The 25,788-nt window shown below is 39.5% G+C and overlaps 1 protein-coding gene across 2 annotated transcripts in view; it reads left to right on the forward strand.

Moving 5' to 3' along the window:
- Window positions 1–25,788, forward strand: part of GPR158 (G protein-coupled receptor 158) — a 195,308-nt gene that overhangs the window by 127,289 nt on the left and 42,231 nt on the right. For both annotated transcript variants that reach the window (XM_027450618.3, XM_027450619.3), the window contains exon 6: window positions 12,440–12,549. In XM_027450618.3, coding sequence (XP_027306419.1) covers window positions 12,440–12,549 — 110 coding nt within the window. The remainder of the gene's footprint in view (window positions 1–12,439; window positions 12,550–25,788) is intronic.

Below are 25,788 nucleotides of genomic sequence, written 5' to 3' on the forward strand. Positions count from 1 at the left end.
TGCATGCAAAGGTTAGCAGATACGATGTTTGGGAGATGAGATGTGCCTATTATCCCTTAGGAATTTTACGGTTATTGATTTTTCAGGTGATGAGCAGCAATAGAAATTGTTGAGGTGTAATGAAACTTTGTTTTCCAGAGGAGGAGAATTTATCACCTTTATTTTCCCCCAGTCACTTATTTCAAATTTTGCAACTCCCTTTTCATCTCACTCCCATCTTTCCTACACAATTATAGTTCAAACTTCTCACCAACTACTTGGTGACCTCCACAGACTCCTTAAAGGTTTTCAAGTCCACACACAATTTCCTGAAGATATGCTCTGGGATCCATCTCACCTACTTTCCACTTAAACACAGCATTTCCTAGGGGAAGATTTCTGTCTGATTTGTTGTTCTCTTTAGTTGGTTGCCACCTACGTGTGCTGAAGCTTTTGAAGACTGCTCTTTCAGAGTTGAGTGTGCTTTTCTTGTACTATTGAAGAAATTTTCCTCCTGAGATCTGTAAATAATCCTTCTTAGGCTTCTCTGAGTTTATCCAGGTATGTTGCTGATAGATACATGTAGCTTCTGCTGCTACACTAGGGAGCTTCTTGACAGACTGTATTCAGCATGGTTCGTCTGAGATCATTGCTTCTCATTTTAAGATTTTTGCATTTTTCGTCTCTAATGGAACAAACACCTCTCCATTCACAGCAAAGCTCTAAGTATCAAAGTCTAGTATCTGTGTTACCTTCATTACCATCTTATTTTTGTGTTTCTGCATTCCTTATTAACTTAAAATCTACAAAACATATGTTGTGTTTTAAGCCCATTTATTTCATCAGTTGAATTCTTGTAAAGGTCTTTGCTTCCCTTGAGACCCACAGTTTAAAACAGTAGTAACTGTTAAACCAAGCTAGATAAAACAAACGAACTAAAATGGCTAAAATCTATAAATCTTTTTTTTTTTTTTTTTTTTTTCTTTTTTGTGTGTGTGTGTGTGTGTGTTCCTTGTTCTAGTGTTGTGAATAATACCTATTACCTAGTTATTAGTTATTACCTGATGAGCTAACACATTATTTCTCTATCTTATTGACTGAAGCTGCTTGTTAGATTCGGGTTAGAATCTCGTACAGTTTAGCTGTTTCTCTGTTGGGAATGTAGTGATATATAATTACTCAGACAAGTAGGTGATTAATTTTATATGTAGAAAAACAGAAGTGCATAAAATGGAAAAAAGAGAAGTAAACATTTATACATGTAGAACTTGCATCAAAAAAGATTTAATGCTTTATTTACAATTATCCTCTCATAAGCAAATACATAACCATACACACAGAATCAAATTCTGGACCACCACAATATCATTATACATATCTACAATCTATAGGATCTCAAAGTTTTGTGAAAGCATTGATTTTTTTGCCATCCAAATATTTGCTTCTATACTGCTTTTATTAAGAATATTTTCCTCCTCAGAAACTCCATGACAAGTGGAAAAGTAGAACTCAGGTCCCCTGAGACTTATTTGTTCACCTTAACACAAGGACTTAAAAGGCTGGTGGGTCAGACTTCTCCAGTAAAGGGTTAAGTGTGCTGCTTAAACTACATGAAAGCTAGGAAATCCTATCCTTAAAAGAGTAAATGTTATTTATAAGTTGATCCGGCAGTATCTTGCATATGGATGGCAAGGAGTGTAAGGCGCCAGCTATCTCTGTATTCAAGTTGATATGCCAAGAGCTGAAAGAAATTAAATAGCTTTTCTAAATAGTCTAAAACTCCCAGCACTTCTTAGGTAGCAAGAGCAATGGTCAGGTGTGTGCTAGATGCTTTACAAACAATAACTTTGCTATGACAGAATTTCTTTCTAGTACGTTTTCAATGGCTTACTGACAATGAAAGTAGGAAGACAGGAATTGTGCTCTAGTCTTCATTTGCCTGCACTCTGTAGCCTAAATGCATTAAGGAGGTGAGAAGCTTGTTTCCTTGAAAATGCTCTGTCTATAGCGCTTCCAGTGAAACTCAGCTGCACTCTAATCATAGAGATGACTGTTTTTCTTTTCTTTCTACACTTTAAAACCAGAATGGCAGTAATACATCACAGAATGTAAACTCTGTGGAAAAAAAAAAAAAAAAAAAAAAAAGCTAATGAAAGTTTGGAGCAGAGTTGTCTTGGGTACATATGAGAAGAAAGGTCTGCTCCATCACTGAGTTCAGTCCCCAACTCTTTCAGACCACCATGGTATTAATCCCAATAATATATTTATCATGTTGGCTTCTCCTTTATTAGGCCCCCATTGAACTGCTACTTTGCAGCATCCCTGAGCCATCCATGGGTATGTGGTTGCTTACTATGGATGGTTTTGTTTCCAGAGAAGAGGACCGATAGCAAATGTGCCTACGCTCTGTGCAGAAGAGGGCTGGTTCTGCAGGCTGCTCTGCACCAGTGCTGCAGGGAGGAGTGGAGCTTCTTTAGAGAGTCTGATATTTTGAATCAATTAGAAATTTAATTTTCTAAATTTCTTTTCATTTCTCTATCATAATAATTTTTCAGTATCTGCTCAACACAACATAAATATTTGTCTGGATTTATTCAAAACAAAAATTTTCCTTTTGGCTAGAGCTAAAGAGCCTGAGTGCTCTGGCCCTCTTAGCAAAGCCATTTGTCTGCAATTTTTTTGAAAGGCAACAATGTTCATATCATTATGATATGAGAAAAGAATGTCAATGGGAAGCGAAAATGTGTTTCCTTTCTATTTCTATTGTTTCTGTTATGGTGTGAATTTTGAGTTTGCAGCTGTGGCTGGTTTCTTCTGGACTTTGTTAATTCCACAGAATTTTAATGACATGATTTTTTTTTTGAAAAGGTTAATGTAGATTTAAGACCAGTGCTATCATAGATCATGTCATCTGAGCTGCTATATGTCACTCATTTTCACGATTTACCCAGTTAACTTCTCTACTGAAGCCAATAGCTGCAGTTTATCTGACACAGATTTCCCAGACAGGTGTCCACTCTTGATTTGGGAACATAAAGAGGAGGAATGTTCCCGCTGCTTCCTCTGGTGGTTTGTTACGCTGTGGCCTTTGGCTTGTCCCCGCTGCTGTTCTCGCTACAGATACATAAGCTGAAAATGAAAAGTCGATAGTTCCAGCAGTGATGTCTGCAGTAAACTAATCAGCACTGGCTGGCTGGAGATGTCCGGCTGGTATTTTGTGGAGAGAGGTTTTCTAAATTAATGTCAAAATAAATACCAACAAAAACTTCACTGCAGAAGGTAACAGCCAGTCCTGTGTCCTCCTCTTTGCTGCAGTTTAACAGGATGTTTCAAAGACCTGCTCTGCCCCCATTATCTTTTCCAAGTCACCATCTTAAAACTTTGTGTCAGTAAAATTTCTGCCTGGACTCGTGAACCTGCCTAAGGTGTAATTCAGAGATAGCACGCAGCCAGGAAGGGGGAGTTCCTGAAGAACTAAAACCATCCAGAAGTGTCCTCTCACAAACTCAGTCTTAAATGCTGCACTGACCTGTTAGATTAATATTAGAACCACTCTTGTAGGAGATAAGGTATTTGGGAACTCTAAATAGCTGCATGTTTAATTTTTCCCAAGTAGAAGTCACTACTTGAAAATGCTCACATAAAACTCTTCTCCTTAGATTTGTAGAGATTTCAGCCCTATTGTAATGAAATGCAAAATCTGTGCAGGTCTGTTTTATGACCTGTGTCTTGCATTAAGTATACTTGGCAAGTTACTCTGAATAATTTAGTCTGGTATGTCTTAAGATAGCGGCAGCTCCTGAAAGATTTATTTTAATGTAGGCTACTTTACCATTATGTTTTTAAAAGGTTCCTTTTTCTTAAAATCACAGAGATTCAATTCTTAGAGTGAATTGGTAGATTTTCCTTGTTTTCAATAAAATATTGTATTGCATGGTGCATTTTTTAATTCATAAAATGAGACTTGTATACTCTTAACCCTGTTGTTAATGCGTGTCAAGTATTTGGCAGATGACTATGCTGAATAGATGGCTTTTTCATTTGAGACGTTTCATCATTAAGATGTTTCTCTTTCTGCTTCTCAGGTCACCAGATCTTTGGTAAGAAAAGATTAGAGCAGTGTATACAATAAGAACATTTTCTATTGTTTTCATATATGAAGTAAGTAAACCAGGGCATTCAATTTACTGTTGTCATGTACCCGAGTTGCATGTCACAGTGAAAAAAATGCATATGAAGAGATAAAAGAAATCATTGGATTGCAGAAGTTATCTGGTGGAGGGAACATCTAGTTTAGTTAGATAATAGTTTGACTTTGCAACTTCCTTTGATTTTCTTTAATTCTATATTGGCTTGAACAATTTTTGAAACATGCCTGTGCATACATACCTGTTGCCTATATAAAGCATTGTGATTAAATTACTCCTATTTACTTTGAATTATATTTTTGAATGTAATGCAAACCCATAAAAATAGAATTATTGAGTGGCTAAGAAGTTCAGCTTCTCTACACTTCACTTGTGCTTCTTTTCTCATCCTTAGAATGAATGTGGCTGGAGCCCCTGCTCCTGCCTGCTTATCACGTCTTGTGGAAGTGTCCCATCTAGTTGTTTTATTTTATTGGTGTTGCTACTAACAGTGTGTCAAATAATCTGCACTCAAAACCTGACAATTTGACCAAAAAACCCACATTTTCACATATATTGCAATATTTAACTGGAAAGGAATCCAAGGCCTTTGGGCATTAGTCTTAGGAAGATGAAACATCAAACAAAAGAGTGCAGAGCTTCTATGTGATCCACACTGCTCTTAACACTTTAAACTCCTCTTTTGAAGGCAGGGAGCCAGATACTTTTCAAGTAGTTGCCTTTCAGTGAGGTCATAAGCTCCTACCTCCCTGGCTAGCTCCTAAATACCTACAGAATCAGCTCAATTATAATATTTACTGTACTATACGTTAATTTTGTGCTTCAAGGCTGTGTGTGTAACCTACATATGTAAGATTTTTATTATTTTTTTCCCCAGTGCACATTTAGCTAGATAGATTCTGGAGGGCTTTACGTTTTCAGACAAAATAATTGTTTCTCATATTAAAAATCTTAATTTAAGTAGATTTTAAACTTTCTCTGGTTATACATTGATTATGTGTTCAGCCAAGTCCACATCTGGCCAGCTCAGTCTCTGAGCTGTAGACAACTCTCAAACCTTCAGGGAATGACTTCTGAGGCTGTTTGGGTTGCTGTTAGGATACCTGTATTAAAGAATGTGAGGCAAATGAATGCATTGTGATACTATGCATTCAGGTTAGATATAGATATTTCCAGACCTGGTAGGATCTGTGACGTTCCACTGTTTCTTTTCAAATTGGAGGAATGATATGGAAGCACGTGGAGTTCATGTGGACATCCATTTTCTTCAAAATAACTTACTCAGAGGTGTCATGTCCAGGTTTAGCTGAGATTTGGCTTACAAACAGGGGAAAAAAGAAGGAAAATAATGAGGATAAATTTCAATAAAAAGACATTCTATGTATACAGTCTTGTGTCAAATCAGAATTATCTTGAAGGTTCTGTTTACTTAATCACCAAATGAATCTCTCAGGAAGCAGAATGAGCTTCACTGTAAAAAATAAGTTCCATAAAGAGCCTTAGAGATCTGCTGTTACTGCCTGACGAGGATGAATTTGAAGTATGATAAAAATTAGTTATAGCAAAGCATTCTGATGACTCAAGTTCTAGAAGTCTGTCTTTGCATCTTACACTGGTGCTGGTAGTTATATACATGTACTTACACTGCATCATGGTCTTCCAAATGACTATACAGGCAAGATTTGTCTTTGCTGAAATGTAGCTCAAGGTTTCATATGTTTTAAGACAGGAAATGGGAAAAAACAGCCATAGCTGAAAGTGTACTGAAAGGATTTCAGTAGACTGTTTCAAGCTGGACCGTGTGGGTGGCTAGGAAGAACTTGACTTCTTTTGTGAAAACCAAAACATCTTACACGGCCATAAGGATTTTGGTTTTGATGTGCATATTATCTGAAATGCATTGCCCCCAGTAGCAGAGTGTCTCCAACACTTTGTACTGAAGAATTGATTCCATTCCAATTCAGAGGCAAGAAGAAAACCTACTGAGTAGTAATTGTGGTTTCCTGCAGCAGCCGTGTGCTTTATAGAGACATTGAGCTAATGATCTGGCACAACTCTGCTCTCAAATTGTAGATTTGCAAGGATAACAGGGTTTTATGGTACAGTGTGTCCATAGGTCTAGTAGAGTAAAATATTATGGCTTAAAAAGTACATGTGGTTTAAGAAAAATGGGATAGAGATGGAAGGAAGTGCACTTATTTAATTAGCCTAAGAAAATAGTCAGCTGTTATCCTACCCCTAAAACGTTTTGTGTAGTTGCACCGGAAATATTTGTTGGTAGTCCAGGACTGGATAATGAGTTGTGCATTCACTAATATTTAAGCAGATGCTCTGAGCTGTGAATCATGTTTTGAACAGTGGTATGTGATGCCCATAGTGTACATAGGCTCATGAATGCCTTCATTCATGCCCATCTGTGAAGATGGCAACTTGCCTGCATACAAGTGGATGGGTCCCTTTTCTAGAAAGCATAGTGCCAGACTGTTATGAGTTTGGATGGCAAGCTTATCTAATATTGCAAACAGTGTCTCTGGTGCAGGAAATCCCTTCTCACTATTAGCACGGAAGCATTAATAGGCGACTTGATATAGTAGGTTATCCCAAAGTTTATTTTATGTTGAAAGAAACTATTCAAACATGGCAGAAGAAAAAAGAATGCCAATCTCAAAGACACGGCAGGATACTGAGAGGACGAGCTGCATGTCAAAGGCAAGTGTGGGAGCCGGAAAGAGCTCTTGGAGTGTCTGGTGGCTTGTTTTGCTGCAGAACTGCCTAGAGACAGGCCAGGCAAGGGCAGATGGTGCTGGGCAGTGGAACAGATCGGATAGATCTCTTCACAGTTTCTCCTAGATGCTTGTTAATGGAATTAGCCCAAAAGGCATTATCTTAAATGGCTGTGTCACATCCTGCTTTGAACTGGGCAGACTACTTTCAGGGAAAAAGAAAAAAAAGTTAAATAAAAATAGGTAATCTTCCTGTAAGGGTTTTTGTAAAGGTTAACTTGACACAGGAGAAATTTGGTTATTTGAAAATAAGAAAAAAAATATTTTTGCATCATTTTTTTCTAAAGTAGGTGACCTTCACCTCAGATCCATAACCATATGATGCTCTAGCTTATGTTCTAAGCTCTGTATCTCATTTCCATGTAACTAACATGGATAACTCATCTCCATGTATCTAATGTATCTAACATGGCAAAAATAAGAATAGTTGAAAGGTGAACTAGCCTCTCTCTTTGGAGTTTTTGAGTTAAGGTCCTACTCAAAATTTTTAATATTTAGGTTTAGGCTTCATAGCACTGTCACTTCCTAATATTTTTAAAATTATTTGTTCTATGACTTCTGATCTGTTGAGTTATTATGGTATTGCACATTCTTTCTCAACAGGAATGATAGAAATTTGATGACTGCAAAGGAAAATGAGTTTTTGATCTATCCATGATGTTTTTATGGCTTAAGAACTGAAGGAAAATGCAATTTATCTACAATAATCTCAGCCCTCCTAGTATAGGCTTTTAATTGACATATAATGAAGCAAATTTTCTAAAATAAATGCTGAAGTACCTTTCTAGTCAGTGGAGATGTGTATTTGAAGCCTTTAGGTCAAGATTCTGTCCAAGAAACTGAAGTTCTGAATTTCTTCAAGGCTCTCAAGGGTACCAGGTTTATCCATGGGTTATCTAGGGGACTTTTGCATTTTGATTTGCTAGTCACCTATAATTTTGGCAGAAAATCTATGCCTGATTCCCAGTCAGTGCTCCTTGTGGAGCTGTACAGTATTAAAATATTTTCACCTGGATCTGGTACCCCAGGTGAAAGGCAAGTTAGTCTTCTCACAATGTGCACAGTAATGGTAATCTGAAAAACAAAAGAAATATTGTTCACTGTTACCATTTCAAAGGTCTTCTAAGGTGTTTGTTTTTTTTTTTTCATTTCTTTTAGCAAATCTTTCTAAATGCTGTTTTTCTTTCAAGAAACAATGACATTGAAGCTATAAAACTCATGTATTTGTTCCTTTTTCATAAGGACCATGTCTAGTGTGCTTTTGAAGATTAAATTGTTCAGTGTAGGTTCTCTTTGCACTGCTATTTTTTATCTGTCCTGATAACAAAAAGTTACCACAGTGGGTAAGGATCCTGTATTGACTTTAGCCATTGTTTTTAGGCAGTGTATGTATCTGTTCATCATGCCAGCTGAATTACTGGGCTGGCTGAGTGCTGTGTCAGCAAGCTAAGGCTCTCTTCCATGTCTCTATCTCTCCATCTCTAAGTGCTCTTGACTCTTACCTGGTGACCTTAGAAAGTCTTTTCATCTCTGACTTCAGAAGTAGTAGTATGACTACTGGGACAATGTTTTGGCAAGGGTAATAAAAGCTCAAAACATGTTGAGGTTAAAAGCAAGAACCTGAATCCATTTATCCAAATGGCAAACGTGAGCCACATGACTTCATGAAGTCTCATTCACAGCTGCAGTATCGAGTATATGAACAGGCACTGTCTGATTTCTCTTCTGGTTTCTGAAAATTTTTTCCTCAAATCTTTGTTCTTTAATGAACAGAAACTGGTGTCTAATATTTAAATAGATTTCAGGAGCTGGTGAAACAAAGAATATCACATTTCCTTATGGGTCTTAAATAGGTTTTGTGGCATCCATCAGCAAAATCTCAGCACTTTTGGTGAGATTTTTGCTGCCAGCATGGTGTGATGCATTATAAAAGCAAAAAGTGAAAATGAATTACTGTTAGATTTTTGGTGGGCAGAGTAGTTTTTTAGAACTGCAGAGGGATTCCCTCTGCTGTTGACAGCAGCCTGGGCAAGTGGTTGAATCCTATGCTTATCCTCGTTGGAGCTAAGCAGGCCATTGCTGCATATTGTTTGTCACGGTAAGGAAGGCATGTCTCTGGGAAGAACACAAGGAAATGGGTGTTTTGGTAATCAGAAGATAGAAAAGGCTGTAATGAAATGAACCAAGGCTTCCCTGTGTTGTGTTTCTTTTTGTTTATTTGTTTGTTTGCTTTAGCAAGAAGGAGCAATGGATGGAGTACGGCAGCCAGACATTTCACCAGACATATATTCTTTAAAAGAATGTGATCCCACTTGAATCAAAAGCTTGAGCATGGCTTTTGGTGTACTGAGCATTCAGGACAGTGCTGTTGTAGCCCCTTGGCTCTGATCCTTTAAAGATTATCCAATTTAATATTGTGCCACCAAAATTTACTGTGATAGTAAGAGACTTAATGCTGACAAAAGCTTAGAGACAGTAGTCAGCTGAACATCCCAATTAGCTCTGATGGAAATGGGGCTGACATTTTCTTAGAATAACTTTCTGGAAAGCCTAAGCAAGCAAAAACATTAAGTGCAGTAATTCTTGCTGTTCAAAGCCTTGATTCATACCAGACCACGTGTAGCTTACAGAAGAGCAGGTAGAAATGGATGTTGGCAGCTTGGGAGAGCACTGTGACTGTTGTCCATCATACAAACATAGGAAGAGAGTTTCAAAAGACCCAAAAGGGAGTCAGGCTTGGGCTGAATCTTTGTCAACTTCAACAACGTGTTTGACCACTGGACAAAGGAGTAGTTCAAATATGTCTACATTGAAATTGGAAAATGAGAACAGTTTTCACCAACAGATTCCTGCCTCTGCAGCCTTCCTAGCTGGCTGCCACATGCCAGCTCCCACCGTGATGCATTTGAAGTGCTTCTTTCTTGGTTGATAGCTAGCCAAATGCCTCAGCTGCTCATACAAATGGTTCAGTGCAAATCAATGAGGTTTTCTAGACACAAGCAGTTAATATTTCAACAAGCAACTGCAGCTAAAATTGCTGTGTCAGTTTTCATGGCAGAGAGAGCTGTTGCCCTTGTTCAGAAAATTGTGTGCCTGGAAAGTTTTCAGACCTTCCCATTTCAATCATCTGAAAATTTCTGCTTTCAGATCCACTTTGAAATATTCAGAGTCCCTGCATGTCTGTCTTTTTTTGACATTGTTTTTCTAGTTTGGAAGAATCAAAGATGAAACAGGATGGTTTCTACCCCCTTTGCAAACCTCAGGAGGCAGGTTAATGCTTCAGACCTGGCTCTGGTTATATTGGGATAAGAGGTCATTACTAAAATTCAAGACTTTCTGAGCAACTTCTTGCTGGATGCTCTATTTACACAAGCATGTCCATGGGTGCGTGGATGTAATTTGTTTTTCCATCTGATCTTCCAAGAGGCGGGCCTTTTGCTGCATGCAGAATTCATCAGATTCCCAGAAAATGCCTACCTTGAAACATGTTCAGTCCTACAGCAGTGAAAAAAAAGCAGATGAAATTTTCCAACCCGGTTTGATTCAACAAGCAATTTTTTTTTTTTTAAAGAAATAGCTTGATTCTGCTGCAAAAACCCAACATCCATCTGACAAACACTGCAGTGAAGCACAGCAGCTTCCCCTAGCTCGCTCTGTCTCAGCTCACATCTGCCATTTTTGCCCCCGCTCTCCTAACTATGTCTGTGTCACCCAGAGGACCTAGTCCTGGGCTTTTAGCCAATATCCTGGGCTTGAATCCCCACATAGAAAAGCATTTACTTAGGCAAATAATATCATGTGGCAGCCAGTAGTCACAATACTACCTCTACTGCCAGAATGTAGTGACTCTAAATGAGGCTGTGGCAGATGGCCGAAAATGTTTCAGCGCTTTCTTTCTCTAGATCAGGATTATGCAATTAATTTGTACTACAGTCCATGGTGGTGTTTTACAGGTTCTGATCAGGCAGGTGGGATGCATCGTCTCTAGCTTTGCTGGACCAAGCAGGGTCTGCAGGTGGGGAAAGGCAACAAATCCCTGGGACAGCGGGCTCCTGGTGATGCCAAGAGAGAGGGAAGGAATATGGGATCATCCCTACAAGCGACAACATCTGTTAAAGGCAGCAGAAAAGTACTCTTGGTTCACACTGTGTCCAAGTCCGCCATCCAAGCAGCCCTGCTTTAGATCAGGGTGGCATTTTACTTGATAATGATGGCATAGGACACCTGCAGAATTGGTGTTACGTTCCTGTTTATTGAGTGTTGGCCTCATGTGTGGTACATGGTAGATGCAGAGAAAGGCCTTTCTGCCTCCAGTGTTGCCTCCTTCATGTTTACAAGCAGTTCTAGAGCAGTCTAGGTCACATCCAGATGCTACAGTTTGCATCCATGTGATGCTCAGCACCAAGGCTGAGAATTCAGCCTAAGAGTGTGACAGATCTTTTTACCCATCTCTTGGGTTATTAAATTGAAAGCTTTTCTTGTAACATTAAAATGAGCTGGGGGGGGGGGGGGAGGGTGGAGAATGGAGAACAGGCAGCATCATGTGTGCATAAGTGTAAGTTAAAAGCACAGCTGAAAGATGGAAGATCTGCTAGCTGGAAGATGGCCAGGGCAGCATTGAAAGGAGAATTTCAATGGGTTGTCTGGGAGGAATCCTAGACAGGTAGGCCGCAGCCTGGGTTATACATTACTTCCTTGATAGTGAGATGGGAAACAAACAAACAAACAAACAAAAAAACACACACACACAAAAAAAAATAATAGTGAAATACAGAAAGCAGCAATGAATTTGGAAGAAAGAAGGTGTGGCTGGAGTACTGAGGAGCATCCAGTGGGAAGCAGAGGGAAGTGAAACAGAACTCAGTCAGTAGGACCTTCCTGTTGCTGCAGTTGGAGAAATCTATAAGTGAACAAAAATGTTATTCCTGTTCAGAAAGTGTTGATGTATAGACAGATTTGGTATGGCTCAGAGAAAACATATGGGGAAGAAGAGGAAAAAGTCAAATATGACATTGAGATATTGGGGTTTCAGACAGGGAGAGGCTAGTGCAGTCATTTTTGACAGAAAGTGGTTGAGAGAGAAAAAAAGAGCAGCTCACTTTTTGCTAGGTTTATTAGAAGGAGGAACTTTGAAGTGTAACCTAGTAAATACAGTCCATCAAACCAGAATTAGGCCAGCTGCCTATTACTGGAATAGCTCAAGGAAAACGTCCTTGTCTGTTCTCTTATCTTCTCCGGGTACATGTTTTCACTCAGTTAAGAAAAGTCAGAGGAATTGCATTTAAAAGTGTTGTCACTTCACAGTCTGTCACAGGGCTTTTGCCAGCTCCCTTCAAAAGGAGCTGGTGCCTAGAACCGTGCCAGCTGGTTGATCTGATCATCTTGTCACTTTACTAGAAAATCTAAATATACAGCAGGACGAACTGAAATATGTCTGCTGTCCTGTTTTGCAACTATTCTGCATTTGATTGAAGATCTAGTTTCGCGTTAAAGAGGTACTGAAGCTCTCTCTATCTTTCTGTTCTATAGGTTGTCATTTTGTATTTTGAGCCAAGTGTATTTCGCTGTGTTCTCCTAAGATGGGTTCGTCTTCTGGGCTTTGCCACTGTTTATGGAACTGTGACGCTCAAGCTACACAGGTATTTCACATGTTATTAATTTCCATCTCTGTGGGAGTATGTGCAATCTGTGTGGGTACTTAGATTGAAGAGCTGCAAATATTACCATAAACAAGTGCCGTTTCTGATTTTTGAGCCACTGTGTATTTCTCCACACTATTCCTGCTGCAATTGCATGCTCCTAATCCCAGTAGAGAGCTGTGAATGCAGACAGAGATAACGATGGCTGCTCAATGGGGCTGAGTGTGAGAGGTGTAGAGCTGGAGCTGCAGGATTTGATGAAGAATATGTACATCAACTGTAAAATTGTGCAAGAGCCACCTTTCAAAGAAGGTGAATGTATTCTCCTTGAATGTAGGATGACGTAAAATGTCTAAGCTTTCCATTTAAAGTGTTCATAGAGATACTCTATGTTTCTAAGTGTTTAAATACAGTGTTGGAGGGTGAAATAGAATACGTTATGGTGAATATACATACTCTGATTTCTTACGGCTCATAAGTCAAGGGCTGCTTTCTTCAGGCGATCACAGCTGACAGGCTGCACACTCACGAACATTGGTGCCTGCCAGAAAAAATGTGTGGGAAATTCTGGGTTACACTGGGGGAGGTTCCAATGGGTTGGCAATGCATTCAAATGCGATTCAGACATTAAGATTCAGAGTTCCAGCTTAAAATCCCACTTCTGCAGTCCATTTAAAAAGTGAAGCCTTTGCTGGATAAAATCCTAATGCTTTTCGCTCTTTAATTTTCCATGAAAAAAAACTACTGATGCATTCCTCAAGTATTTTTGTAGAAGTAAAGAGAAGTACAATATGCATCTATTGGTACTTAAACACCTTGGATGAAGTAAGCTTGCTCATCTTTTTATCGTAGTTTCATAACAGTGTTGGCATGTTAGATAAGTAAGGTTCAATATTATGCTCATAACTGAAAGAGGACTAAGAATATCTTGCTCATGGTGCTCAAATGACTTGTCAAGTTCTAGGTGGAAACCCCTGCTAACCCGTTGGACTTCTTCTTGCATTTGTGTTCCTGGTTACAAGTGTACACTTTGGCTGGTAAACCCTGACTATATAACACTATGTCTGGCCACGTCTTCTCATTGAAATTCATCCAGAAAATCCCACACACTCATGGTATTTTCCAGGATGAACAGCTTCTGATGCAAAAAAGAATAACTAGAACACTATAGAAAAGATAGGACAGAACTGGTGATTTGGTTGGATGATTCATTATCTATAGCTCACATACAGACAGAAACAGTCTTAAGCCCATGGGAGACTCCTATCATAACTGCAGTTCTGCTAACCTAGCAGGTTGTTTCTATTATTTTACATAGTGTGCGGAAGCAATGTGCTAACAGGGTAGTTGATCTTCTGCTTATATAAAGAGAGAAAAGGCTGGAAAATTTAGCAGAAAATTTTGCACTTGTGGTTTGTTCATTCTTTGGTGTTACTTGGCACCTGTGCTGACAGGCTCAGTAAATGGGACAATGACTGAATAAGAAACCAAGAATGAACTACATTCTCATCCTTGATCAGTGCCGTACAATGAAGGGTAACAGCAGACTAGGCTGTATTGAGGGAGCCCAGTCAGTAGATTGAGGGAAGTGATTATTCCCCTTTACTTGGCCATATCCACAATTCTGAGTCCAATTTTGGTCTCACCCAAGGCATCAGTGAACTTGAGTGAGTTCAGTGAAGGACCATCATGGTCAGGACTTGGTGCACTTGCTGTGCAAGGAGAGGCTGAAGGAACAGGGCATGTTCAGCCTGGAGAAGAGATGACTTAGGAGGGGCATAACAGTAGCTAGCTAACAGCTACAAGGAGTTTACTGAGAAAACAGAGCCATGCTCTTTACAGTGACGTATGTTGGGACAACAAAAGACATTGACAAATTGAAATGAGAGCTTTCAACTTTATACAGTATTATCCTCAGGCTCAACTTTATCCAAGGAAAATGTTTTCACCATTAGGGTAATTAAGCAGCAGAATTAGTTGCCAGTGAGGCTGTGAACATCCATATTTGGGGATTTTAAAGCCCAGTTTGATAAAGCACCAAGTAAAAAGCACTGGTTTGAATTCAGTGTTAACCTTGCTTTTAGCACTGAATGACCTCATGGGACCATTTCCAATCTGATTGATTCTACATTTCTATATGAAACATGAAAAGAAAATAAATATTTCATGTATACATGAAAATAAAATAAATATTTCATGTACTAATCTAGAATTACTTTCTCTAGGAATCTTAGTTTTCCACTAAGGTTTCATGATCATTCTTTTCCTTTCTTCTTTATTTCCTTTTCATTCTTTACATTCATGACACTTTATTTTAGTACTAAATATATCACTCAGGGAGTGTGCCTTGCAAAAGACTGAGTCAAGTTAGATATGTTTTATTGTATATATTCACAACAATTATGCTAATTAAGAACAATATGATGCTAGTAGAAATTTAGGAGAAATTTTTGGCACATCTAATTTAATCCACAGTCACCACAGGGCTGAAGAATTGCTTGTTATAGACACCACAAATACTCGTGACAAGCACTGATTCCCTCCTGCAGATAGCCTGTGTCTTGCCTGGGGGGAAGAATTGGATGCTAGCAAGGAACTGGTGATTTTTCTAAGTTTAATGGAAATAGCAGTGTTGCGTATAAGCAGCTATTAATGATAACTAGAAAGTCTAAAGCTGTATTTCTCAGCAAATGAGGTGCTTTGAATAGCACTGGAGCATGAAGGTTAGTTATCCAGAGCTAGGTAGGAGGCATTGGAAACTCTTGCTTTGTGGCTTTCTTTGCCTTGGCTCCCCACTTCCCAAGGAGGACTTTGAGGTTTTATTAGGGTCAGAAAACAGGGAAAAATCAGGAAAGTAGCCAAGATCAGATATTAAGGAAGAGCAAAAGAACAAGGAAGTCATGTACTGATTCATTCTTTGAACACCCATCACAGTCAATTTCTAAAGTGCCTCATCTTAAATTGCCTCTTTCTTATTCATTGTGCATTTTTAAAATAATGAGATGATGTTTATGGGGGTGGGAGGGTGGGGGTAAGCAAATTAGGTTAATTTAAGAAATCTAACTGTAGAGCAATGAACAGAAGACTCAGTACTTTCCTCAGTAATGAATTCCTCAAAGTAATTCTCAAGAAATAATGATGTTTCAAATTTAACCTTTTAGGCTTAAAAGAGCTGCTGATTTTGTATCTTTCAGTATATTGCTCTGACTGAAGACTCTTTGTATCCTTTTTCAAGCCCTATATTTTATAAACAGGTTATCTTCTTATTTTTAATATTTTGTGAGCTTCTGCCAATTTGGGTTCAGGATTAATACAGAATCCTTAATTCTGTATTAAAGCATAAGAATTGAAGAAAGCTATAGATAAATACATACAATAGATGTATATGTATGTGTGTGTATGTATGTGTTTGTCTTTACACCTAGGACAGCTTAAAGACATTTTAGGAGAGTGGTGAGTTAGAGACTCTCCTTCCTTTAGGCCATCAGTTCCAAGTCTAGGAATGGGATCTCCAGTTCACAGCAGCTTCCTTTTCTTATATTACTAAGAGCAAAAGAGGAGAGTGAGGAGCTGAGGAGAGTAAGAAGGTGTGGAGAAGGTGTTGGTCCAGGTAGAGAAAGCAAGACAATGACACAGAGTGGCTTTTTTATTAGTTGGGATGGGGGCATTAGTGAGGGGATAGGAAGATGTGACTCTGTGAGGCAATTCTGCACTTTGTCTAAAAGCTGTGCTACGTTGCTGTGCCTTGCTGTCTGGTACAGTGTGACACTTCTAAGGCATCTGAGCAAGCGGTGGCCCTTCCTACAGATCTTTGCAGGTGATAACGGAAGGAGAGGGAAGAGTGTGAGCGGTGGGCTCACCATGTGTCATGGTTCAGTATTTTACAGGAGAGGAAACTCATACTAGCAGAGAAACCAAGAAAGATGTCAGGCTGCTTTTTTTGAAGCTCTTGGGAGGAGGTGTGTGTTGATTGTGAGAACAGGAAAGAAGGGGAGGAGGACATAGTGAAACCTCCTCTTGTAGCTAGGTGAGAGAAGGAACATACAGATCCCATCTAGAAGAGGCTGGTGGAAATATGGGGCAGAAAGGTACAGACGGTGCTGTGGCAGTTGGAGCCTGTAGGCAAGAAAAGGGATGGTTTAATCAATCTACAGAGCTGGTTGCACTTCAGGGGCTTTCCATAACCATTCTGACCATTTCTATATATTTCTTCATTGGAAGACTACATGTTAACAGCTGAGAAGTTTGATCTCTGTTCTATTTGTGCATCTCTGTTTGTTTTGTGAATCCAATTCATGTGATTTTATTATAAAATGCTTGGGGGCAGCTATCCCCATTTATTATATTCCCATTAAATCATAGCATCAGCCTAAAAAGTCAAGTGACTTGTCACTCTGAACTCCATTTTGAAGACCAACCACCCTGAGACAAACTTACTGTGAACATGATGGGTTTATATTGTATTCCACGGTTCTTTGTGCTGAAACTTGCTATAAATCTCCCCCAGTCCCTGGAAGGAGAATTTGTCTGCCTCTCTTTCCAAGTGATTTGTGGAACCGTCAGTAAATGAGTGATTTACTGCTCCATCCTCCCTATAGTGGACAGCCTGCAGCCTGGGCTAGATTTGACCCAAGACTCATAAACTTTGGAGTACTTCTGTCTTGAGTGAGATGGCTTTTTATAGGAATCAGGTTTGGATTAAACAGGTAAAAACTCTTGATAATTTTCTGCAGTTACGTAGCAGAGAAGTAATCTCGGTTTCCTCATTAACTTTACTTCCTAATAAGGCAAATGAAGTTCAGTGACACCATCTTTCTGTATCTTCCATGCATCCTCATGGAAGGTTTGATGTGCAGTTTGCCTGGTCTCTGTCTGCATTGTCTTAAGCAGAAGTGAAGGAGTATGTGGTCAGACATGAAGCCACCATCAGTCACTCTTGAAAAGAAGCAGTAAGTGCAGTGTCTGGCACACATTTCTGTGCAGATCCCTGGAGAGAGGCAGATGAAGACATGAAGATGTTTTTTTCTGGAGAAGGGAGAGACGCTTGGTCTGAAGCTTTGGCTGAACAGGGTTGTGTGAGCACTGCTTATTATCATTCCTGCGTCAGGGAAAAGGGCAGCTGGACTTTTGAAAATAAACATCCTGCACTGAGAAGATACTTATTTTGTGCTGCCAGTTTCTCTTCTAAAGGGAAAATTATCTCAAGAAGCTTCCAAAATTTGCCAGTGGTTGGCAGAGGGACTCACAGCCGTGCAGCTTTTGCTGTGGGCTGCTGGAGCTCCATCCCTCTCCAGCCCTCTCGCAGACATCCCTCTTTCTGTCTCTCCTCTTCAATTTGTGTTCATGTAAGAGCTCCATAATGCTGCTTTGAATATCAGAGCCAGCAGCACTAATGAATCTATCAGGATTAAAAAAGGGCCTTCCTGCATTAGTATCACCTCACTCTGAGCTTCATTTCCTGGTAGTGATGACTTGGATGAGAGGGAGGCACCTAGTTTTGGCTAAAAGGGAGACGTGACGGAAAAGGAGAGGAATTGGGTACTTTTGTATTCTTATTATGACTTTAATTTAATTAAGAAAAAGTAAATCAGTGAGACCAATACATCTATGTCCTCTTCCAGTGTTTTTTTTTCTTCCCCCACATGTAGCAGTTTGATGCCATATGCATTACCTATCTTTAAAAATGCATTACCTCTCTTTAAAAAAGAAGTAAAGCAGCGCATGGAAAACGTATGTGGATTTCTATGTCACTTGAATTATTTGTAGCTCAAGTCAGTGGTATTTCTTTTATAAGAAAAGAGGTAGTTCTAGTCCTATGGAAAGATGTCTTGGGTATAGGGCAGAAAAAATTGATGTTGCTTGAGGTTGTTGGTGTATATGAGGGGAACTTCCAGAGCAGCACCCCATTAACTGCTGCATCCAATGCCAAAGGAACACGGATTTGTTTTATCTCTCAGTTCTGTTTTGAAACCCATTGGCCAAATTCAGCCAAAGATAGCAGAGAATAAGAGGTTATACACATGAAATCCTACCAAGCTTTGTGAAAAATGCTATTGGGACAGAAAACAGGTCTTCTGAGTGGTCCCACAGGGCAGGAGGCTGAAAGGCACACCACCAGCAGATACCTCTGGCTGCTGTGCCCCAGCAGTCAGCACCCCCGTGCTGCCTGACTGTTAGGGGAAATAAGAGAGAAATGGGGGCTTTGAGGACTGGGGACAGAGCGAAAGGCTGGGTGCTACCGTTTGGCAAGGAGGAAAGGGAGTTGGACTTGCAGCAGAAAATCTCTGCACACACAGTAAAAAAGGAACTAAGTTTCACTAATTAAACTGGTCGTGGAAAAATCTGTTTTCTTGTTACCATGTCTTAACCTAATTCGTTCACTTCCTGAGTATAATTAATTTCTCCTGCCTCCTGTAAATCTGCCTGTTTGCTATTTATTTTATGTTATAAATAAAAAACGGGGCTTAAGAGTTAAGTAATTCCATATAGTGTTCCTGTATGATGCACTTTCAAGATGAAATTCTTGTTTTGGTAGTTCTTCTAGATTAAATAACAGAGCCATATTCTGTTTTGTTGTGGCTCTTTTTCCCAATAAAATCTGCATTATTAAAATCCTATTTAGATGTTTTGTATCCCTGCCTTTTTCAAGCAATAACTAGCCTTAACTAGACAGCGTAATGGTTGTTTCATATTTCTGGTTAAAATATCTACTTTATATGTATAAACTAATAAAATGTAGCACAACTGTTATAAACACACTTGGAGCACAATTAATCTTGACGGAGCACAGCACAGAAATGGGACTAATAAACATTGTCTTTGAGCACAAATATCAACAACATTTAAAATACATAAGATTATTAGACAACTATAATCCTGAAAATATTATTTGTCCATATTCCTATTAATATTTAATTTATATAAAAAATGTAGATACAGCTGTATGGCTATACAGTTCCGTGGGCTGCTTTTTTTAATCACCTAAGGTAACGCACATTCTGCTGTATCTTAGTAGACCAAGAGAAGATGAATAAAAAAGATGTCATTTTGATATTAAATTATCTTGCTATCATGATTAGGAAAAAAAGTAGTGTTTGGGAAGGCCCTCTGCAGTGATCCACAGGTGTCATGAGACCCTTCAGATTTCTTTCGTTTTGATGGTATGCAACAGCCCCATGGCAGAGAGTAGGAGAAAGGACTGTTTTTGCACATCAGATTGCATGATGACAGGAGGGCTTCAAAGCTGGAGCTGGAACACAGCATCTCTGAGACCACAGCTGAGTACAGGACCCCATCAGGTGGCAAAGCTTTGTGCTGCTGTGCAATATAGCTGCGTTTTCATTCCAGGTAGGCTGGCATGTGCACATTCGTGATACAAGTAAACTAGCTCTACAGGCTTTCCTTCCTTCCTTCCTCCCTTCCTCCCTTCCTCCCTTTTTTCTTCCCTTTTTTCTTCCCTTTCTTCCTTTTCTTTTTCTCTTTCATCTCTCTTTCCATGGGTAAGACAGAATTGGTTGATAAAGCAAGGTACCTGCTGCCCAGCTGTCTGCTGGGTGGGATTATGGCATGACAGAGAAGCCAGGCATCATTCCGCATTACGTGAGTTACAGGATATTTGTGGAGGAGTGTGAAGAGGGAGTTAAGTATATGAGTCACACTCCACACACAGGGCTTTGTCACAGCTAAGAAGAAGGAGGGATTTGCAGATCACATACGTTGATTGTCAGTGAAAAATCATGACTGCATGGGAGTGCTTCTAGTGGGCTCGTGTCTTATCAGGCAGTAAGCCTGATACTATTCAGCATTTTCAATAGCAATGAAGAACCAAACACAAAATGATTACTCATAAAATTTGTGGATAACTCAAAGCTTGGTGAAACGGTAAATTTTGTTTGAGAAGGGATAGTAATGAAAAACAGTATTTATTGCTTGATACCTTGAGCCTAGTCAAAGAGATACACTTGAATGCAGTCAAAAGAAATTATGGTTGGGGACTAGTTAAAGAAACCAAATTCAGTTTCAAAAGTTATCAGTAGGGAATTCATTTTGCTGTAGGAGGTGACATCTTTGAGATTAATACAATTGCCTTACGCCCTCTTCCTGAGATGCATTTTTTAAGGGAGGTATGCAGTAGATGGATATGATTCAGTAAGCATCTGAGGGCTACTGAAAGTGTTTGATACTGTAAAACCTAATCTGTTGTTTAGATAAGCAAAAAGACTGAGAGAAGACTTCTTGTGTGGTGTATAAACAAGCAGGAAGAAAAAAAGCAGACATGAAAGACTCTTTAATCTGTTGGGCAGAGGCTTAGTAGGATCTGGTAGCTGGAAGCCAAAGGCAGAGAAATTCGAATAAGTAATCTGGCACGGATTCTTCTCAGCGAGGGTGTTTAGCCATTGAAAAACGTAACAAGAAACATGGGAAGTTTTCTGTATTGCTTTCAGATCAAGAATGAATCCTGTTTATATAGAACAGAATGAATCCTGTTTACATAAATTGCATTATATAGAATGCAATGACCTTTTTACACAATGGATATAATTTTATATATATAATTATATATAATTATTTATATAATTTTACACAAAGTGTATAATTTAGGATTTAGTCCTATACTTGACCTTTTTTTTTCTTTTTTTCTTTTTTTTTTTCTACATATATGCAATAGAAATTATAGCATCCGTATTAGTATGGATCAGTTTAGATGTTTAGTACTGGGATAACTGGTGCCTGGACTAAATATTCTTAGATATGAGCTGCTCTTTTCTGGATTATCTTGAAGACTAAAAATTGCCATTATGTGCTTGAAAAAATGAGTCTTCATCTGACCAGTGGTAACAACCTATTGGTAACAAAAAACACCATGTTGCCATTCGTGGATGTAATCACTAGATCAATTGATTTACGCCATGGCAGCTGACTGTGAATGATCTGTTAGCATGACCTAATTGCCAAGCTGAAAGAATAGAAGTGACTTAAGTGATCCGGTTTTACTTTGCAACTGAGGATAATTAAGCAAGTATATAAAATTAATGGCTATTCAGCTGATGGATGGGAAATCATTTAACTATGGTAAGTTAACCTCTTTGGGAAATGTGACCACTCTTTAACACATACAGGATAAAGTTTGTCAGCACTGTACTGCTGGTCTGTACGTTGGTGAGTTACCACAGAGCTGTCATGTATGGGTTAGCCTCATACACACTTCTCTGAAACAGAGGCAAGTTTGTCTAAGAACTTCAGATGCAATAATGAGATCCATGATCTGAACTGGGAAGGTCAAGACAACTCTGTCTTGGCTGCCCAGAGAAGCTGTGGATGTCCCATCCCTGGAGGTGTTCAAGGCCAGGCTGGATGGGGCTTTGGGCAACCTGGGCTGGTGGGAGGTGTCCCTGCCCATGGCAGGGGGTTGGAACTGGGTGATCTGTAAGGTCCCTCCCAACCCAAACCATTCTATGACTCTGTGATTCTATATGTTCAGGAATGCATAGACAGTAGGTCCTGAAGAAAGCTTCATTATTTATTAACTCAGCTAAAAGTATCAAGCTATTGATTTCAGAGTTAATCTGTAATATTTTAAATTAAGAATTACCACAAAATGTTTGTATCAAAAAATACAGCCCTTACTATTGGAGATTATTACAGTCCAGTGGACCGGCAGGTTTTACATGGCTTAATGCCACATAAAACCACTGACACGTGGAGTCAGCTGAGTTTTGGATTTTCTTGATTTGAGTTCTGCCCCTTTATGTGCACAACGTGAGCCTGTGTACGTAATTGCAATTAGCTCTATATGGTTCAAGCTGCAGCCTCTATGTCTAGCCAACTCTAAAAATAGTAGCAGTTAATAATCAGTGTAAAGTTTTGAAAGCCTATTTCTTATGTACGAATTAAATCAGTTCGTAGTGGTGAGCTACTCAGGGGGCCCTGGGTCTCTTCCCAGCCATCATTGCTGCTGTGCTCTGGAAGATACAGCAGTGCAGTCGTTCTGGTTGAGCCATATTCTGGTTTTGGCCCCTGCAACAGCAACATCTGCTACTTTTCTGAGATCTTCTTGAGCCAAACAATCCCTCTTTCCCTTACTGAGATCACAGAATCACAGAATCACAGAATTTCTAGGTTGGAAGAGACCTCAAGATCATCGAGTCCAACCTCTAACCTAACACTAACAGTCCCCACTAAACCATATCCCTAAGCTCTACATCTAAACGTCTTTTGAAGACTTCCAGGGATGGTGACTCCACCACCTCCCTGGGCAGCCCGTTCCAGTGCCTCACAACCCTTTCAGTAAAGAAATTCTTCCTAACATCTAACCTAAAGCTCCCCTGGCGTAACTTTAGCCCATTCCCCCTCGTCCTGTCACCAGGCACATGGGAGAACAGGCCAACCCCCACCTCTCTACAGCCTCCTTTAAGGTACTTATACAGAGCAATAAGGTCACCCCTGAGCCTCCTCTTCTCTAGGCTGAACAAGCCCAGCTCCTTCAGCCGCTCCTCATAGGACTTGCTCTCCAGGCCCCTCACCAGCTTCGTCGCCCTTCTTTGGACCCGCTCAAGCACCTCGATGTCCTTCTTGTAGCGAGGGGCCCAATTTTAAGGAGATTCCACCTATTCTTCCTGGATATTCCTAAGGCAGGTTAAAACTTGGTGTGAGTGCAGGGCTGCTGGTGGTGAAGCCCCTGCTGTTTGCAGCCTTTGCCTCCTAGTGTCTGTTTGCAGAGTTGTTATTAAGTGGCAGCTAATTTGTGACTACAGATCTTGCTAGGCTTTTTGTTTCTCCTTGCCTATCATTTTATACATCCATTAGGCCCATCTGACTTTGGCATCAACTTTCAGCAGTGCAGGTGTGCTTGTTCTCAGTTTTCTATTGTACAGAACATCAGATGGCAGCCAGGGATGCATGGGTCCTGCCTTGTTGCTCTACGTGGTCCAGGGTCTTTTCTCTTTTGTGTTTTCCAACATTAGTTTGACATAATTTTCTACTGTTCAATTATGAATAAAGCAAAATGCATTAAATATCCGAAATCAACCTTCAGTTCAAGATACATAAATTCATGACCTATGAAAAAGGCCAGTGCCTGAAGGTACCACGACTGTTTCACCAGGGCTATTAGAAAACAAGCTGGTATGTGTGTAAGTGTAGAATTTTTTAGTACTATTGTCTCACTGAAATAAGGCTAAAAATGTATCAGCTATTTTTCCCAGATATTGTGAAGAAATCTGTGTCCCCTTTTTTGCAAGAGATCTTCTGTCCTTTTGCTTGTCTTATCTTTGCAGCCTTGGCGTATGTGACAAGCTTTTAGAACTTCTTTTCCATGCCACTGTTCATATTTGTTTTGTGAAGTTGTGTATTGAACTTTGTGTTTCATAGTAGCTTTTATTAAACCGTGTGGTTTTCAGCTCTCCTATGATTTCTTTCAGTCCCTAAATGACCACCATATATTCCTTCTGACATATTTCTCTGGTACCTCAGAAATCATTCTCTTATTTGCTTTGAACACAACTCCATATAGTGCTGAGAGCCTTAAAACTGATAAAAGGGCTGGAATTACACTGTCCCATCCATCCCTTAGTAATAGCCTTAATTATTTTATGCAGGATCTTTCCTCATCAATAGTCTGCCTTCTATCTTAGACTGGACAGACTTTTTTTTTTCTTTTAAATCGGATTAACATAATCCAGCTCTGGACTTTGTTTTCCTGCACTTTTCCAAATGCTTTGGAGAATATGGCTGCAGTGACCAAATCTCTTCCAAGTTTTTATTCAATTTGCAAATCACACTTTGCGAGTTGAGAAAATTGCCTAGATATTGCTCTGAGAACCTTGTAGGTGGTGACTGTCAAACTCTTTTTAGAAATAGCAATTGATGTCTTCTGCTGAGTATCAACACTGTCCTCTGATGAATAAAAACCTATTACACCCATGAAAAAGAGACATTGGCCATTTTACTATTTGAATGTATTAAAATTCAGGGTTTTTGCAGGGACATACATTGTGTAATGTTCAGTTTTGTCTGTGACTCAATCTTTTGTAAGAAAACTTTGTCAGAGCCTTCTCCTCGGAAACAGTGGCTCATGCTCCATTCATTTGGTATGCTTTCTATGATGATTCCTCAGGGAATGAAAAAGCTTTTACATTTTTTCACATTCTTTATTGAGATTTGCACTCACATCAGGATCACTGACATGGGCAAGAGACGAGCTACAAAATCCTTGTTCACCATTCTGTCTCTTTTCATATCCTTTTCTTATTTGCAGGGTGGGAAACATGGTGGTGACAGCCACTGTCTATTTATGTCCTCTTTGAACTTTGCTCTTGGGCTTGCTCTTTCTCTTACCTGTCATTCTGATACTCATTTATTTGTTGCCCAGAACCCTTGCTCTCATCAAAGACACAGAGAGCCTCAGAAAACTGTTCTTTAGTTTTCCTGTACCAAAATTACGCTTACCTAGTTTAATGGTCTTTGTGCTAACAAACCACTCTTATGTTTTGGACTAAAAATGTGGGCATGGTGGGATTGCTCTCCCAGAGCTGGCAGACTTGAGTCTTTTTTCAAATACAAGGCAATGTCTCATCTAGTGCCACTAGGTACAATGTTGTGTTGATCGTAGGTACTCTGTGACCTCCAGATGCCTTTTTGTCTCACAGTTTTTTCATAGTGTTTTATATTTTGTACATGATGAACCACTACCTATCTCAAGATCTGTTTAGGTGATTTATTTGCTAGACAAATCTTAGTGGCTTTTCAAAGGGCTAATTCTGGGATCCTAATGATTCCAGTCTGAGTTTTTTTCTATCAGGTGTCAGCCACAACCAGATCTATTAACCAGCTAGTCCACCTGAAATGACAAGACCAATTATTCACTACGGATATCATAAACTCTCTTGTTCCTTCCTCCTTTTGGGTGTCTGTTTAAAATATCAGTGTTTCTCTGTTAGGAAAAAAAGTCCCATATTTTAAAATTTCAGTGTAAAAAATTTGTAGCTGGCTTATTACTGTCCCTGTCTGCTGCTTGTTCCTCGGTGCTCCTGGCTGCATTTGCTATTTGTCTGGGTGCAAAGGGTTTGCCAGTTCCAACTCCAGGAACCATGAAATGGCTAAACTACTTAGAATCATAGATTCACTCAGGTTGGAAAAGACCTTTGAGATCATCTAGTTCAACCTTTAACCGAGAGGTTGAAGTCCACCACTAAACCATGCTACCAAGTTCTACAGAAACCATACAGAACCCAAATCTGC

This window comes from Anas platyrhynchos, chromosome 2 (assembly GCF_047663525.1).
Source record: "Anas platyrhynchos isolate ZD024472 breed Pekin duck chromosome 2, IASCAAS_PekinDuck_T2T, whole genome shotgun sequence".
In the NCBI taxonomy this organism is placed as follows: Eukaryota; Metazoa; Chordata; class Aves; order Anseriformes; family Anatidae; genus Anas; species Anas platyrhynchos.